The 16882-nt window shown below is 37.6% G+C and overlaps 2 protein-coding genes across 2 annotated transcripts; one reads left to right on the top strand and one right to left on the bottom strand.

Moving 5' to 3' along the window:
- Nucleotides 1-2118: 2118 nt before the first annotated feature.
- Nucleotides 2119-3262, bottom strand: AP-2sigma (adaptor protein complex 2, sigma subunit). Its single transcript, XM_028316026.1, has 4 exons — nucleotides 3180-3262; nucleotides 2947-3096; nucleotides 2698-2871; nucleotides 2119-2318 (listed from the first exon to the last, which is right to left on the bottom strand). The coding sequence occupies exons 1-4, from the start codon at nucleotides 3180-3182 to the stop codon at nucleotides 2217-2219; spliced, it is 429 nt and encodes a 142-aa protein (XP_028171827.1). The 5' UTR covers nucleotides 3183-3262; the 3' UTR covers nucleotides 2119-2216.
- Nucleotides 3263-3480: 218 nt separating this feature from the next.
- On the top strand, nucleotides 3481-12671 carry LOC114361097 (hippocampus abundant transcript 1 protein). The gene has a single exon (XM_028316025.1). It carries the CDS (start codon nucleotides 3947-3949, stop codon nucleotides 5384-5386), a length of 1440 nt encoding a protein of 479 aa, XP_028171826.1. The 5' UTR covers nucleotides 3481-3946; the 3' UTR covers nucleotides 5387-12671.
- Nucleotides 12672-16882: the final 4211 nt, after the last annotated feature.

Raw genomic sequence — 16882 nt, 5'->3', positions numbered from 1 at the left:
ACTTTTAGCAACTGTGCTTTTCGCAACTAATTCATTTGGTCAAATTTTACTTGGCAAATGTTTATATAGCAAATGTTTTATGTTGCCAAATATTATATCCCAAATAATTTGTTTGGTCAAATTGACACTTCACATACTGGGTGGGTAAGTACCACCGTTACCCACAAATCAAAGCATAAGGCACATGATCATGGTTTTTTCACAAGAATTTTATGTAAAACATTTCAGAAAATAGTATGGTTGAAAAAAGCAGGTATTGCAGAAAATAGTAGGTTAGGCAGGCCTGGCTCACTCCGCGCGGTACATCCGATAATTACCTACAGCGAAGCGCCCCGCCGGCGGGTATTATATCAGTCGAGTGTCACGCGCGCACTCGTCAGGACGCTGGCGTGCGTTGTAGTATGATTATAATTCTATGATCGAAGTATTATTTAAAAATGGACATAAAGAGAAAGAAATATTGTGCGGCGTTCGGGTGTTTAAATTCGAAAAGTAATCTACCGGATTTATCTATTTTTTTCGCTTCCCAAAGATGCTGAAAGGTATGTTGGCCATGTAGGTAATCAATAATTCTTAGGATAGTATAGGAACCTAACCTACTATGAAGGTTTTCCATAATGAATGCATACTTACCTACATACGTACCTCATTACAAATAAGTAGAATAATTATTTTTTCACTAGACAGCAACCCTAACAGCGTAAGAAGAGTTCAGAGGCACGCGATAGAAAGAGACAAAACTTGTAGGTGAATAAAATTGTAGGTACGTAGTGCTGTGCGAGCTGAATTCCACTGTATCGCGTCGTAGCAAGACTCGCATTTATTTAAATCGTCTTGCGGAGTAATCCTTCTGTACCTGTACTATTACTTATTCTGTGCTTTAGGTTAGGTTAGAACAATGACCCTTAATGCGCGAAGGCGAGCGAAGCGTGCCGCGGCAGCGGCCGCCGAGCGCTAGAATCACCTCTATTGTTAATGAATCATTTGGAAATTTCGATACAAAGAATGAATTAATGTAGAACAAATTTTATATTAACTCCCCACTAAACAAAATAATAACCACAAGCTAATTTGTATAATATCATTCTATTCACCAATCAAATTATTTTGTAAATAGTTTATCGTGAAATATTTTTGCCTAATGAAACATTTGGCAAACCATACTTTGCCAAACAATAATTTGCTAAACAATAATATGCCAAAAACAACATTTGCGAATTAAAAGTTTGCAATAAGTTGTTTTGCCAAATGAGAATTTGCCAAATGAAAATTTGCGAAACGTTGTTTGCGATGTGATAATTTGGGAAACGTTTTTTGGCCAAACATTAGTAATCCGTTTGGGTATCCTTCCGTTTGGCCAAATTACTTTTCGCCAAATTTCACTTCGCAAACAACTTATCGCCAAAGTTTCATTTCCCAAATGAACTTTTAGCAACTGTACTTTTCGCAACTAATTCATTTGGTCAAATTATCATTTGGCCAAATTTTACTTGGCAAATGTTTATATAGCAAATGTTTTATGTTGCCAAATATTATATCCCAAATAATTTGTTTGGTCAAATTGACACTTCACATACTTACCCACCGTTACCCACAAATCAAAGCATAAGGCACATGATCATGGTTTTCACAATAATTTTATGTAAAACATTGCAGAAAATAGTATGGTTGCAAAAAGTAGGTATTGCAGAAAAAAGTAGGTTAGGTTAGGTTAGAACAGTGACCCTTAATGCGCGAAGGCGAGCGAAGCGTGCCGCGGCAGCGGCCGCCGAGCGCTAGAATCACCTCTATTGTTAATGAATCGTTTGAAAATTTCGATAAAAAGAATGAAATAAGGAAATTAATGTAGAACAAATTTTATATTAACTACCCACTAAACAAGCTAATTTGTATCGATTCTATGCACCAATTAAATTATTTTGTAAATAGTTTATCGTGAAATATTTTTGCCTAATGAAACATTTGGCAAACCATACTTTGCCAAACAATAATTTGCTAAACAATAATATGCCAAAAACAACATTTGCGAATTAAAAGTTTGCAATAAGTTGCTTTGCCAAATGAGAATTTGCCAAATGAAAATTTGCGATACGTTGTTTGCGATGTGATAATTTGGGAAACGTTTTTTGGCCAAACATTAGTAATCCATGAGTATTGTCTATCCAACGCAAAAGATCCCCTACATTAGAACCAGGTTGCATTCCGTTTGTCTGTGTTTACTCCAGCGAGTTCAACATGAGGAGCTGCTTCAGGACTTTAGTTTGTGAGGTCTCCCTTATCTCGCCAGCCAGGAACATTTCATCAACCACTGTGTATACCTGGAAATAGATAATAATACCAGTTATAACTTATTCGCTTAAAACTTGTAGTTAGTATAAGAGATAACAGGTTTAGGTAGCTAATGATTTTTTGAACATTCATTTTAATGTTTAGATGTTGCAAAAATCTAATTATTTGTTTATTGCAATAAGGGCTGATTTATCAATCGTCAGATATCTTTTAACTGAAGAATAAGCTTGTCATTTTGACATATTTCCCATACTGAAACTGTCAATGTGCCAAACTTATTCTTCAGTTAAGTTATCTGACGATTGAAAAATCAGCCCTAAAATACATTAGAAACAGGATTAATAATAAAAATCTCACACAAATGCCGAAGAATAAAAAATAAGCACGGAATTGAAGGAGTTTTCTTACCTTGTAGAAGTTGAAAACCAAGTCCAACTCGCATACATTGTGGAAGTATTCATTGAGCACCTCGACGAAGTTGTGGATCGCCTCCAGATAGCACAAGTTGTTGTCGTTTACGTCCACGCAGATGCAAAAGTACAGCCCCGCGTATCGGCGGTATACGATTTTGAAATTTCGAAACTGAAAACCGACAATTTCTATGAGTGACAACAAATAAAATTTTCATCATGTAAACAGTTTTTGCGGCCATCTTACCTCAACGAAATTGGTGTGCTTAGCATCACGAACAGTCACAACGGCGTGAACTTCCTCGATAAGCTTCTGTTTCTCATCATCATCGAAATTCATGTACCACTTCGCCAACCGAGTCTTCCCCGCACGGTTTTGGATTAAAATGAAACGAATCTATAAAATAATGAAGGAAAAAAATTATCACATGAGGATAATGCAAATAGCTATTGGTTTATAATCCTAAAAATCTTTCTTACCATTGTAGTATTCAATTTATACGTGAAAAAAGGAGAAAATCGGTTTCGTTGACGCCTCCTTCCTTGCAGTTTGACAGTGATGACAGTTCATGACAGATTTGTGGAAGTCACAAAAAAAAAAGTTCAAGTCGTCATTTTCAGAAAGTCTGTTTCTAATTTAAATTAATAAAACAAGTTAAAAATACAGTTAAGATTTTTTATTAATTTACTTATGTTTTTGTAAATTATTAAAAAAAATCTAACAACAAATTATTGTATGACTAAAAAAAAGTACAAAAGTAGTTTAATTATCTGTGGTTTCATTTTTGTTTATGGTCTATCTGCAGTAAATGTTGCCAGTTTAAGGAACTCAAAGATAGATTGGTAGAAATAAAATTAAGACAGATCACGACCATCACGTAATCACGTCGTATATCGTAACTTAAATTTGACCTAAAGTTATTTAGAACCTATGAAGGTATGTAATTAGAAACAGTGTGGTAAGTGATAGTGATTATTAAGGACGCAGTATGATTAAAAAAATCATTAACTGACGCTTTTTTGTTGATTACTCATTGACTTGATACGTCATAAAGATTTTAGTTGAAATCCAAAATCATAATATGGCAACACGAATATTGAGTTGTTTTTCAATTTTCCAGTGGATTTTTGACGTTGCTTCTACTTGCTTGCTTGTGTAAAATCAAGTTTTCCTCCATGTAGTGCTTAGGTTTTCATAATGTGTCTAATATAAGTAGTTTTGTAGGAAAATACAATTTCAATTTTAAATGACGCCCACGAAGACCACCAAAACTGAAGTAGAAATGGTGATACGAAACAGAAAAACTGTGATAAGAGACGGGATTATGACAATGTCGGGTATCGGGGAGCCCTCGGTCTTCCACGCTCTCGTGGTCATCTTTCTGGAGTTCTTCGCGTGGGGCCTGCTCACCATGCCGATAATATCGGTCCTGAACGCGACGTTCCCGGATCACACGTTCCTAATGAACGGCTTGATAATGGGCATCAAGGGCATTCTGTCATTCCTCTCTGCGCCTCTCATCGGAGCCCTCTCGGACGTGTGGGGCCGCAAGTTCTTCCTGCTGGTGACGGTGTTCTTCACGTGCGCGCCCATCCCGCTGATGACAATAAACACCTGGTGGTTCTTCGCGATGATAAGCATCAGTGGCGTCTTCGCGGTGACATTCTCGATAGTGTTCGCGTACGTGGCCGACGTGACGACGGAGGCGGAGCGCTCGCGCGCGTACGGGCTGGTGTCGGCGACGTTCGCGGCCAGCATGGTGATCTCGCCCGCGCTCGGCGCCTACCTCATGGACCGCTACGGCGAGGCGCTGGTGGTGGCGGCCGCGACGGCCGTGGCGGTGCTCGACGTGTTCTTCATCATGGTGGCGGTCCCCGAGAGCCTGCCGGAGAAGGTCCGGCCGAGCGGCTGGGGGCCCGCCATCAGCTGGGAGCAGGCCGACCCGTTCGCGGCGCTGCGCAAGGTCGGCGCCGAGCGCACGGTGCTGATGCTGTGCGTGGCGGTGTTCCTGTCCTACCTGCCGGAGGCGGGACAGTACTCGTGCATATTCGTGTACCTCAAACTGGTGATGGGTTTCGGAGTGGTGCAAGTGGCGATCTTCATCGCGATAGTGGGCGTGCTCAGCATCGGCGTGCAGGTGGTGCTCGGCGACCTGATGAAGTCGCTGGGCGCCAAGCACACGATCATGGTGGGGCTGCTGTTCGAGATGCTGCAGCTGATGTGGTACGGCTTCGGGAGCCGCACGTGGATGATGTGGGCGGCGGGCGTGCTGGCGGCGCTGGGCTCGGTGACGTACCCGGCGATCAGCGCCTACGTGTCGGTCAACAGCCGCGCCGACCGCCAGGGCGTGGTGCAGGGCATGGTGACGGGCGTGCGCGGGCTGTGCAACGGGCTGGGGCCGGCCATGTTCGGCGTGATCTTCTACCTGTTCCACGTGGACCTGAACGAGGAGCACGCGGGCTCGGCGCGCGAGCAGGAGCGCATGGCGCGCGTGGTGCCGGGCCCGCCGTTCGTGCTGGGCGCGCTGCTGGTGATCTGCGCGCTGCTGGTGGCGGCCTTCCTGCCGGAGGACGGCGCGGCGGGCGTGCGGCGCGCGTCGCCCGAGCTGCGCTTCGAGGTGGAGCGCGGGCGGCGCGTGGCGGGCCCGCTGTCGCCGCTGATGGCGCCGGAGGCCGCGGCCTTCTAGCTGCGGGCCCCGGCCGGCCGCGCGGCCAGCGTCTGACTCTCAGTGAGGCACCGAAGCCGACTCGAGTGAGTGAGTTCCGAATCCGATTCGATCCGCACCGTTACATTCCCGCGTCTCCTAACGCTTGGTGTTTTTTAAGCTTTACGACTGTTTTTGTAATACTTTCGACTCGATTGTACATATTTTGTCGGATTAAAATCATTGAAATCGTCTTACGAGTCCTCTGTTTCGTATTTCGAGCCGAGCATCACACAACAATCTCAGTTTTGGTGTATTGATTATATTCAATTTATCTGCATCGGTGAGTCATGCTTTGATCACGACTAGTGTAACACTTAAAGACTTTATCAATTGCATGGAATTGATGTAATCGTAAACATAAAAAGCGACATCTTCACATCATCATGATAGGGTATTTTAAAATCTGAACCTAGATTTAGCCGTGTCCATTTAAATACGAGTTGTATACATATTGTATTTTAAAGATGTGTTTTGCGGCCAAAACTTCTAAAGCTTGTATGATAAGCAATACAAAGTGAAATTAAAAAACTACTATTACTTTATATTTATGTATATTTATAGGAAAATGGTTACCAGAAGTACCTACAAAATAGCTAAATTATTTTATCTAAAGAGATTGGAAGCATAAAAGTATTGGTTCTTATGAAGTTTTAGTTTTTAATTTCCAAATAGATTTTTTTTCAATTAAATATAGTTTTTAAAAGCAAAATGATTTGGCTTGTATAATTTTGGACTCAAAAGATATAAACAAAACTCAATAATATAATAATTTAGAATGATTTATTCAAAAAAATATGCAAATGACTATAACAAACAAAAACTTAGTTCTCACAGTGCAAATATACTCATAATGACATCCACTTTACAGCTCCCCCTACTGGGGCATTGGCCTCCACACTCACTTCTTATCTTTTATTCTTGTTTATTTTCAACCTACCTATGTTGGTAGGTACAGTTCTGTAGAACTGAACCTGCAGATGTATTTGTTTATAACTTAACATAATTTAAATAAGGAAAACCAGGAATATCTGTTTTATCAAACAGTTCAATGGCAATACAAAATTTTAATGGAAATATTGGCTATACATTCAGTGTGCTTAGTCATGATTTGACCTCTAACTTTTTTGCCTTTAAGGCTGTATTTGAATGATCAAGGTATTAATAGCCAGTATGGCAATAATTATTAGAGCAGAAAATGCTAAAATGCGTGGGATTCCTCCCCATTCTATTAAATTAGTTCCATAAAGTCCAACTATCTTTATGACGATCCTGACAAGTTCGAAGTTTGACGCCGGCATACTATGCATCCTTAACTGCCTCAATTGTCTGCTAGAATAACTCTAACGAATGATTAACTCTATTAGTGTCATGATGCAGGATTTGCCTTCCCTAATTGTTCATTTTTTAATTAGGCATTTTATTTTAATATTACTAAACCTTAAGTTTTAATACAATTCCAGTTACGCTAATAACAAAAAGGTTCAGAAATTAAGCTCTTAAGTTCGCGTAAATCTCTAAACCAGCAAGGCCTAAAATGTTTTATACGTTTATAGCCTTACAGCAATGTCCTTCAGTTAGCTGACAAGAAACCATATAGTCAAGTAGCGCCGTATCTCACGCCAAACTGAACGTCCTGGCACTCGGTTCCGCGAGCCCATAAATTTGGAGACTCCTTACTGAACGCGGCGAATGTGGGTCCATAATAACGGGGTCACGGGTGTTTCTGTCTTTGTTGGGGTTGCCTTTCGTGTTTAATGGCGCTGTTGCATGCGCCCGAGTGATGCAGTATCTCAGCTTTCTGGTGCTGAGTCAATAAAATACTTTCGCGACGGTCTTTTGTTTTGACGTAACTGCGTGTTGTGGATATTTTTGTCAGGACTTCCAATTCATGAAGTGCTTTTATACTTGAGATATGTTCAATCGTTTGACCTGACTTTCCAGAAGTTCACGTTCACCTTCACCTTCCATAACAATAAAACGTTAGACATTTGTATATTCAAAAGCTTTTATAAAACCATACTAACTTTCCCCTCGTTTGACGACTCAAGTAATAAAAAGTCCTTCAGTAGGACTTGAAAAACCCCCAACATAAAACAGCTGTTCAGCTTGGCAGTGACATAGGCCACCAAAATCGTAATGCTGCCAAAAGTGCCAAAACTTACCGCTGTATTGTGAAGTATCGCGTGAAACCACTAAAAGTATGAATAATTTATTTAACTTGGGAATACTTCTTTATAGCTACGAATCAATAACACTTCGACTTATGGCGAGGTCTACAGCTACTTAATGATGAGGCCTTTGTAGCCACTTAACTTGCCTATTTTCTTTTGGTGCTAACACTAAGCCAAGTTAAGCTATAAGCTCGATAGCTAAATTTAATAATTTGGAACATCGAGACTGTCAAGTTATATTTTTTATTAGGAGTGAATCTCACTCCTTAATCCTTGAGCATTGAAGCCCTTCCATTTCTTCAGGCTGTAGGCCGTTATTTTTAACCCACCCCTTTTCTATAATCGTACTCATTCACTAGGCAATATAATTAAGCAAATTATGTAAGAAAAAGTAACGCTAAACACGCAATAGAGGTGTGTAGCTGATAATATATGTTTACCAGCTACTTGTTGACTCATTTACAACGGCTTAAAAACTTCCACCTCTGCTAACGATGATCACAGTTCCTTGCGAAAGTATGGATTCAGTTCGGATTCATTTAGTTATTGTTTTGAATTTTCTCTATTGACTGAGTGTGGAAGATATTTGACGTCAAATAACAAATATGCTATCACTTTAAACTCTTATTGATGAATCTATATGACCCTGGTACCAAGATTCCGTCGCGCGAAAAAACACTAGCACCCTGCTGCTAGGTCGTATCGTTAACGATACAAATCAATACAAACTAACAACAGAAGGGCTGCCGCAATATTTGCACAACGCGGCTCTCGCTATCTTTCAAAATCATATCTACGACGGAGACAGAACATAGTGAGTAATGACAGGGCTTTTAATTTCTTTAGCACCTAACAAAGCTGCCACCAAGATTGCATTTTATTATCAGCTATTTATCAAGTGACCTTGGACAATGCAAGTTCTTTATTAGTAACTATCTATTCTGTACCAGTACTAAGTGGTCTGTCTACCATAACTCATATTCTGATATTAGGTCTAGAATGGGTTAATAAAATGCCTTTATGATGTTCGGGCTTCGCGAGCGATGTCGGATTTCAAGTTATAAAACACGAAATGTAAGAACATAATTTAGGTTTTTACAATCCAGTAAAAATAATTCTAGGTAATGTTCTAAAGCTCTTTTCGGGGAAAAACGCGACTGAATACTGATGTAGATTGCCTGAATTATTATATTTAGCTAGAAGCTGTAGATCTGTCTTATTGTAGACCTTAAAATATTCTGAGGCTTAGGAAATTATGCCACATGAAGAATAGTTTGCCCGGCCATCTTCTTTTGGAATGCTCTCGATAAGAGTATCGTGAAATTTAACGTGATAATTAGACGGAATCACGCCAGACCACTGATAACACTTTATTGACAAATATTTATTAAAATTAATAAAGGTCAAGGCAATTGATATCCACATTCTAATCTAACACGACTGATGAGCAACGTAAACACAGCTAGCAGACAAAAATACTCATCTTATCTATTTTAAATTATCAACGCCCGAACCTAGGCAATGTTATTAAATTGCAAATTAAACGGTCCAGACAAAAGATTTTAAGCTCGAAAGCAAACATTGTATTTGCTTAGCTGCTCTGATGAAATAACCATTGAGTATTGTTTTCGACGCCCACGTAGTGTGACGTCAGAGCATGGTAAACGCTAGGTAATTTTGCTGTAACTTTATTCCAACATTCTCCCCGCTAAAGAAAAGGGAGAGTTCCCTAAATTGGTTATTTACTTTTATAGTGAGAATAATACAGCTGATAATATGATTCTTCCTTAAGCGATATTTTAGGCATCTTTTATCTCGAAACTGGTTGCTATGCTAATTTAACAACATTTCAAAAGTTTTGGCTAGTTTCTACGTGGCCTTATAAAAATAAATAAATGCCAAAGTACTGAACATCTTGTACAGATAAGAAAACATTTCACAACACTGATGTTGGCGTTCCAAATATTTTCTATCTCAACCAAACTTTAGTTTGTTCTTCGTTACCAAACGTTCAAGGCCGTTCGTTGACAACAAAAATGCCCAAACTAACGTTAGCCGTGCATTAACCAAACTAACTTGAAATTGGGCCGTAATAATTCATAACACAAGCGCTACTAGTCTGTATGAGGGTAATTATAAAGTTAAATTGCTTTAATCGAAGCCGAGTAACAAGTGTTAAGGCCAAGTTGAGTGACGCTGCATCCGAATCATCACAAAAACTTGACTACGACCCACAGACAAGATGTAGAATCACAATAAATAATTATATCGACGAGCTGTAATACCGCTTAGCGACTAGCGATGTTACGTAAAAGGTAGGGCACAAAAGGCTCTTCAGAAACAAATTATTTTCTGGAGATAGGACGAAGCATAAAGGGATGGAAACGTAAAGGAATCGAAACGAAAATTGAAGCGACACGACACGGGGCCAACTTGACCCTGAAACAGCTATTGTTAAAGGCACAATTTCATATAGCATGGTTATTTTGGTTATATGGAAAGGCAAATTATTGTGTCGCGGCATGCAGATATGATCACGGGACGCATAATTTTCCTGAAATAAATGATTTTTTGGTTATATTCCGCAACGTATCAGCTATAATGGCCGTGATTGCTGCATTGTCATTTGAGTATAATGGAAAATATTATAATTTTTCAAATGAAATCACAAGTCAATCGGACCGTAATTAGTTGAGTAATCTTCATAACTGTTTAATTACTGTAGTTTAGTTGACCAATCCTATCAACGTCCGCCATTTTTTGACAAATGAAAGTTATTATTCGATAAACTCCATTAAAATTGCTTTGAATCTATAACATGGTGGGTAGGCAGGCATGACAGATTGTAATTACCGACCCGAAGACCCCAGGGACTGCGGCATGAGGGTATTTTCACTTTTACCGCCTGTGCTCATTATGACTTCGATCCGATCTGAAACATTTTCCTGGTATTTTATATAAGTAGAAAATATCTGAAATAAAAGTAACATTTCCCAGTATTATACAAGCCAAACTTTTAGCACACCTTCAGTTTCTATTCTGAAACAAAATCTGCCTTATTCTTTTTTGATAAATTTAAGGTATCTTATGGTTTTTAATTCGTTTAACTAAAAAAAGTTTTTGTGTGATGTGTGAGCTCTACTAGTATTTTAGTTCTTATTTTTGAGTATTATTTTAGGGTTGTTTTGAGTCTTGACGACGTCGTTCTTGCGAATATCGATTACTTACGTATATCTGAGTTTTAAAAGTTCTTACAAATGTTGGATTCTTATAAAGTTGACTGTCGGTGTGCGAAGTCGTCAAGACAGAGATTGCCTCTCGAAGGAGACTTGTGTAATTGTAAATAAACTGTAAGATAGTGTAATTTGTTTCCCTTTAGGAGGTAAGTGTTGAAACGTTCACATTTTATTTGTGTTGAAAGAGACTTACTTTTCGACCGGAGCGACCACCACTCCGCGTTTCTGAGTTGAATTAAAAAAAATGTTTTTATCTAAAAACTAAATTAAATTCTCGTGCTAAACTGTAGATTTGTAACAATTTTATTAGGTGCCTGAGCAAATGTTATAATTTATGTATGTATTTGTATATTAAAATTGTAATATAGTGAGACAAGTATGTAGACTTATTAATTGTAACTATAAGCACTATCATGCGGTACATATTTTTGTTACTACTGGAAAAAATCACATATCTACGTAATTTTCATACAGCTTGTTTGGTCAGTGAATATTGTCGTGTCGATAGACATAGATAATAATGATGAACACCTTGTTTTAGCGACACGACAAAATATTATCAATTTTGTTTCGTGAAATTTGCCAAATGAAATCTGTAGTAAACCTAGACTAAATAATGATAATGTTATAGGAATAGAAAGTATTACTACATTAGCTATTTCAGTAAAGCGACTGTACGAGTCAATTAGCTCTCGTGGCAGCGCGTCCCGCGACCTAGGCCTTCGCTACGGGCTCCTGTCAGACATTGATTCGATGCGCGGCGCTGGCGTGGATACTAAACAATACTATCATAGCCACGCCAGCTTTTGAAGACGATTACAGTTGGATAGAGGCGGAGAAACCCTTCAACAATTTTGACACGAAATCCTAAAAAAATAAAGTTATTTTTATGAACTGATTCTTAACTCGAGTACTGCGGGCAGCCTTTTTGCCTTGAGACAATCCGTCCTCTGACCCCTGTATTTTATTGTTGTACCCTATTATCGGAATCTTGCCTTTTTGAGACACTCGGGTCCGAGCCCGAGCCGAGTCAGTGCTGACACGACCTCAAGAGCTCAATTTGTAAAAAATATTTTATATACCTTTCTGTACACTGAAAAAGCTAAGCATTTCCTTAAGAGTGAGATATTTATTTTCCCTAACAATCTATTTAAATTAATGGTGAGATGGTATTTTAATAGAACAGTACAAGTGTTTTTCCATGAACGTTGTTCAAAGTAAGTGATAATGTATTCCGTGCACAAGGGATAATTTTGTATTGTAAGACTAAATAATAACGAATATGAGTAAATAGATATAGTTTTCACAGAAGTGCGACGCGAATAGCTGTTTTAATAACTGGAAAGGCAAAAATTGTGCTTGCGACTCTACGCGGTCGGTCGTCGGTCCGCCTGGCGCTGGCCCCGAGCCCGACTTGATCTCACTCTCGCGGACCCGCGGCCGGCTGCGTGCTCCCCATACAGAGGACTCAGTGCCGAGATGTCAGCTATCTTTACAACTAGAACTCAGTCCTATTTCTCCCCATTTTTTTTAATAAATGAAAAAGGACGGGACTACATCGAGCTATGTTCAGCGATTTGCAAATTGAAAATGCTTTTTAAAATATTTTAGTTTGATCGCGGTATCTTGTCTTTTTTCACTCGCTAAGGCGAGCGGGAGATACTGACTTTTAGTTACAATGGAAATAGCGAATATCTCGACGTCGAGTCCAGTAGCGAGTTATTATTTAGTCGTAAATATGAATATTTGGAATCTAAAATATTTTCGAGTATAACGTTGAATGTACAATGAGTGGAGGAGTAACTGTGGCACGAGTGTGCCTCCTTGTGTGATCACGTACCATACTGTGCTTCTATGTTGGAACATTAATAAATCTGATTGTAGCCAATTTGTAGTTTCCCTGCGAAGTAAAAGGTCTGTATGACACCGCTGGCATGGCTCCAGGATCCTCGTTACGTATACTGGAACTCCGAGCAGCGTTATACAGAGTGCGCAGGTTGGCAAAAAATGAATTTATGTATTTTTTCCGGAAACTGAGCCTAGCGTTTTAATTTCGTTTTGATACTGCTTAATGAAATACACAGATTCCTGTTTTCCTAGAATATGTTAATTCTACATCGTTGTTACAATAATAATAGTTTTTGCCGACCTGCTTTTTCCATCCTGTGTGTTTGTATTAACCCTTATTCAAATGCGAGCTGGTATGCATTTTTTTTACAAAGTTGAAATGGATTTTGGGTAATTGTGGGTCACTTATTTCATATTTTTGATCAAAATTTATTAAAAAATAGGGGAAGGGGTAGTTTTTTGGGTGGTAAATAATTTACCATTATCCATTCATGACTACAAATTATTCAATGTTGGTGGTAAAATAGTTACCATTGTCCGTTTTGGTTTATTTTTGGTTCTTGACTAGTGACTTCCTCTTGGTTCTACCTATATTTTATTAAATATTTTGGGAATGAAATAATATTGTTTTTATAAAAATAATATTTATTAATATTGGTCATTATGCTTACAATTATTATGCTTACCTTGAGTCTGAAACTAACAATAAATTCACTAATTACGTAATGTCAAAACGTTACGTAAACAGTTATCAAAATAACTTAAAATTTCTCCAAATATTTATTTAGTTTTATTTGTGCACATACAAAAAACAACAGTTATTTTTATATATCTTCAAACTTTTGTCAAGACGGGATCGGACAGTGGTAAACTATTTACCACTTCTTTAAAATGTCTAAACTATATGAATAAATCAATTGCAGACGCTGCCTATAAGTGAGACTATACAATAAATGTTATAGTTTAGGATTTTGAATCGAAAAAACACTTATCAGAATTTTCGTAGAACAAAGTTTCAAAAATACCAAAAACGCGCGCTAAAAACTTGAAATTTTTCACACCAAAACCGTTAGGTTGACTTTGACATTACCTGACAGTGACAAATGACGTTGAAAAGTTGTAAAATGGCATAGATAAGTAAAAAAATATATTTAAAAATATAAATACGTGACCACGATATCTTTAAGTATCACCATATCGAAAATTAGGATCCTTTTTTAAAAGTAAACGAAGTGGTAATATATCTACCTTTATTTGAATAAGGGTTAAAATACAAAAAAATCTGTTTTATAGCTTGCCATTTCATGTCAATTTTCTTACATAATGTAACACATAGTCAATGCATTCAATAATTCATACATTGTCTGTTAAAGGAAAAACATGCTTACATAAAACTGTTTATTGTTAAGGAAAATAACTATGAACTAAACATAAAGCAAAATTAGGTGATAAAAATGGCACAAATATATGGGCCTGTTATTAAATGTTAATCAACGCTTCAGTAAAATTACATAAATTACACTGTACATATGACACGTTTAGCTACAGCGAGTAATACTTATAAAAACGTTATCAAAAATGTTTCGACAAACAATATAACAACATAATTATCTTGATAATAGACGGCTTTATTTATATTACAGCTTAATGTGTACTGCGAGAACACAGCCGACGTGAGTGCGGTATGATGTGAAGTTTGCATAAAATTAACAGTCTTCGAATCACGTCAAATCACACGCTAACGGTTGTCAATTAAAATGGAAACACGACCCGCTCACGTCACGTCGTCTGTATGCCCTTATAGGCGTCAATAAAATAAAGTTAAGATACAAACTCTTTTAAAAAATAATGCATCGGTTATAAATATAATATCAAACATATGGGACTCGTCGTTCCCATCGCTGTAATTCCCAGTGTAAACGTCTATATTTTAATGGAAGCCAGCCAGCCAATAAAACCTAACCGGCGAAGGTTGGGTAGTCCCCGGGGAAAGTTAAACTGTCTTGGGGTTAATTGGATGTAAATTGAAGAAGTTTGAAGTTTAGTTCAAAACATAATAAGGTCAAATGTCTTAATTACTGCGCGGATTTTTCTTGTCATGGTTTTGTTGCTCTCGTATAGTGGTTAAATTAAATAACTTACTTAAATAGTAAGAGTGAATTTGTTTTTGACACTATAATCTCGAAGTCTAACAGTAGCTACTTTTAAAAAGGCGATAGATGACAAAATGTTTCCCTGTGGCACACAATTAGCGTACTTGATGTCTTCCGCTGTGGTTAATTGGAATTTAATTACGTCAGCATTATTACTTTATGACCGATGTTGTTTTGGAGATAAAGAATTGAAGGAAAGATATAGGAAACTTGTAATTTCGTTAACAAACTTGTAATCTAATTAAGTAAATGGAAGAAGTGATTAGAGAATAATAAGGAATAGAATCGTACGAGACTAAGTAATAACATTATAAATGTGACGTAGTAGTAATTTCCAATTATTACTCACACGCGGTTGTCTGTGTTGACTTACAAGCGCGGGTGTGTCATCCATATCAGTATGTCACAATACCACGTGCCCTAATAATGGGCCGCCATGCCACTGCGTTTGCGCTTGTACATTAAAGCGCAGCGGTTTGTATTGTATTTGTATAAGAGTCACGCAAAGTTGCAAATTTTTGGAGGAATACTTATTGGATAGTAGTTTAGGACTCATTTTGGACGGTAACAATAGGGGCACAGTTTGTGTGAATAAATAGTTTATGGCATTTAATCTAAGATGTTCTGTACTATCAAAACTACAAACCTATCTTGATAAAACTATGTCAGCTCATTCTTTTATTATTTGTGATAATTGATAAGACTTTAAATATAGTCAGAGACTTCTTGGAAGTCGAGAGCAGGAATTTTCCGCACGGCTTGGTTTTCATTGAAAGATAAGTGCGGTCTCACAACAGCTTTTACTTACAAAACGTCGGATGGTTATAACAAAAAACTACGTCTAACTTGAATTTGTTCAATGTTCGTTTTTATATCTATTCAAATACATTGTCATATCTGAGTCACTGCGGAAGCATCAAACATTTGATCAGCGAGTAAAATAAACATTTACTAGAGATACAAAATTATAGTTTCGAACCAATTGAACTGTTTCCGTTATTATGGTAGTATTTAGGTGCTCTGAAACGGGAAATCTCACAAACAAAAAGTTTGTACATTTAAAATGTCTCACGGTTTCTTCGCCGCTGCCGAGAGATGGCGCGCGCTGTATTATAAATAGATCGCGGTGGCGAAAAATGTCTGACCGAAAACAGTTCATAATCATTCATTAGTATAATATTATCCGAACCAAAACATATTTAAATAGATGACATGCAAGGCCAGCTTGAAACATGATTTAGTTGATTTTCAACCCTACACCGGGGTTATCCAAAAATTTTCCATTGAAAATGGAGAGAATGTTTTTAAACAATAGTCATAATGGCGATACCGTCATATAATTATAGTTTCCGTCCATTAAACTCGTACATTTGTATTACTTGGACCATAAAGATTGTGAAGATTACAACTTACAGCGATAATAACCAACATGAAACATTTTGACTATTACCGAATTGACTGTACTATAGGGCAATTTTTAATTTAATAAAAAGCAATAACGAAATTCATTACATGTTTAAGTTTAACAAAAATGTAGAATTATTATTAATCCGGACTTAACTAATTCATTAAAAAAGTAACTTTGTTTAGTACTCAAAAACTTTAAAATAATCCTACCACAAGTAATTAGTGAAAAGATAACACGACGTACCAATGAACAAAACAAAAAAAAGTTTTGTAAATAATATTGCAAAAAAATTAACGTAAGTAAGTAATAAGAATATAATGATTATAACTACGTTAAAAAAAGCTTTTAAAGATTTTTTTTATTACCGAACTCGTATGTTAGTAAGTAGGTACAGTAAGCAAGTCAACTCAATATTGTTAATATTTACCTTAACAAATAAATGACAAACTGATTCCTACAAGGTCAACCCGCGGTTAACTTATCTTTTAGACTCGAGTACAATTGATAGTTAATATAAATCGTCATTTGTCCATAACCAGTGGTTAGTAAGCTACGCTACGGACGCCATAGTCTAAGCCGAGAGCCACCGACTTTTAGTTGGCCGATAGTTGGGTCGGGCTGTTGATCAGTATTAGAACATGCATGGAAGTGCGCACACC

The sequence above is a fragment of the Ostrinia furnacalis genome, unplaced genomic scaffold, assembly GCF_004193835.3.
Source record: "Ostrinia furnacalis isolate ACB-3 unplaced genomic scaffold, ASM419383v2 OfSCF5405, whole genome shotgun sequence".
Taxonomy (NCBI): Eukaryota; Metazoa; Arthropoda; class Insecta; order Lepidoptera; family Crambidae; genus Ostrinia; species Ostrinia furnacalis.
The sequence above is the reverse complement of the archived record's forward strand: the minus strand, read 5'-3'. Positions and strand labels throughout refer to the sequence as shown.

Coding starts and splice junctions, on each gene's coding strand:
- AP-2sigma (XM_028316026.1), bottom strand. Junction 2,872..2,946: donor AGCACACCAATTTCGTTGAG/GTAAGATGGCCG, acceptor GTCGGTTTTCAG/TTTCGAAATTTCAAAATCGT. Junction 2,319..2,697: donor TGGTTTTCAACTTCTACAAG/GTAAGAAAACTC, acceptor ATCTATTTCCAG/GTATACACAGTGGTTGATGA.
- LOC114361097 (XM_028316025.1), top strand. CDS start 3,947: ATGACGCCCACGAAGACCACCAAAACTGAAGTAGAAATGGTGATACGA.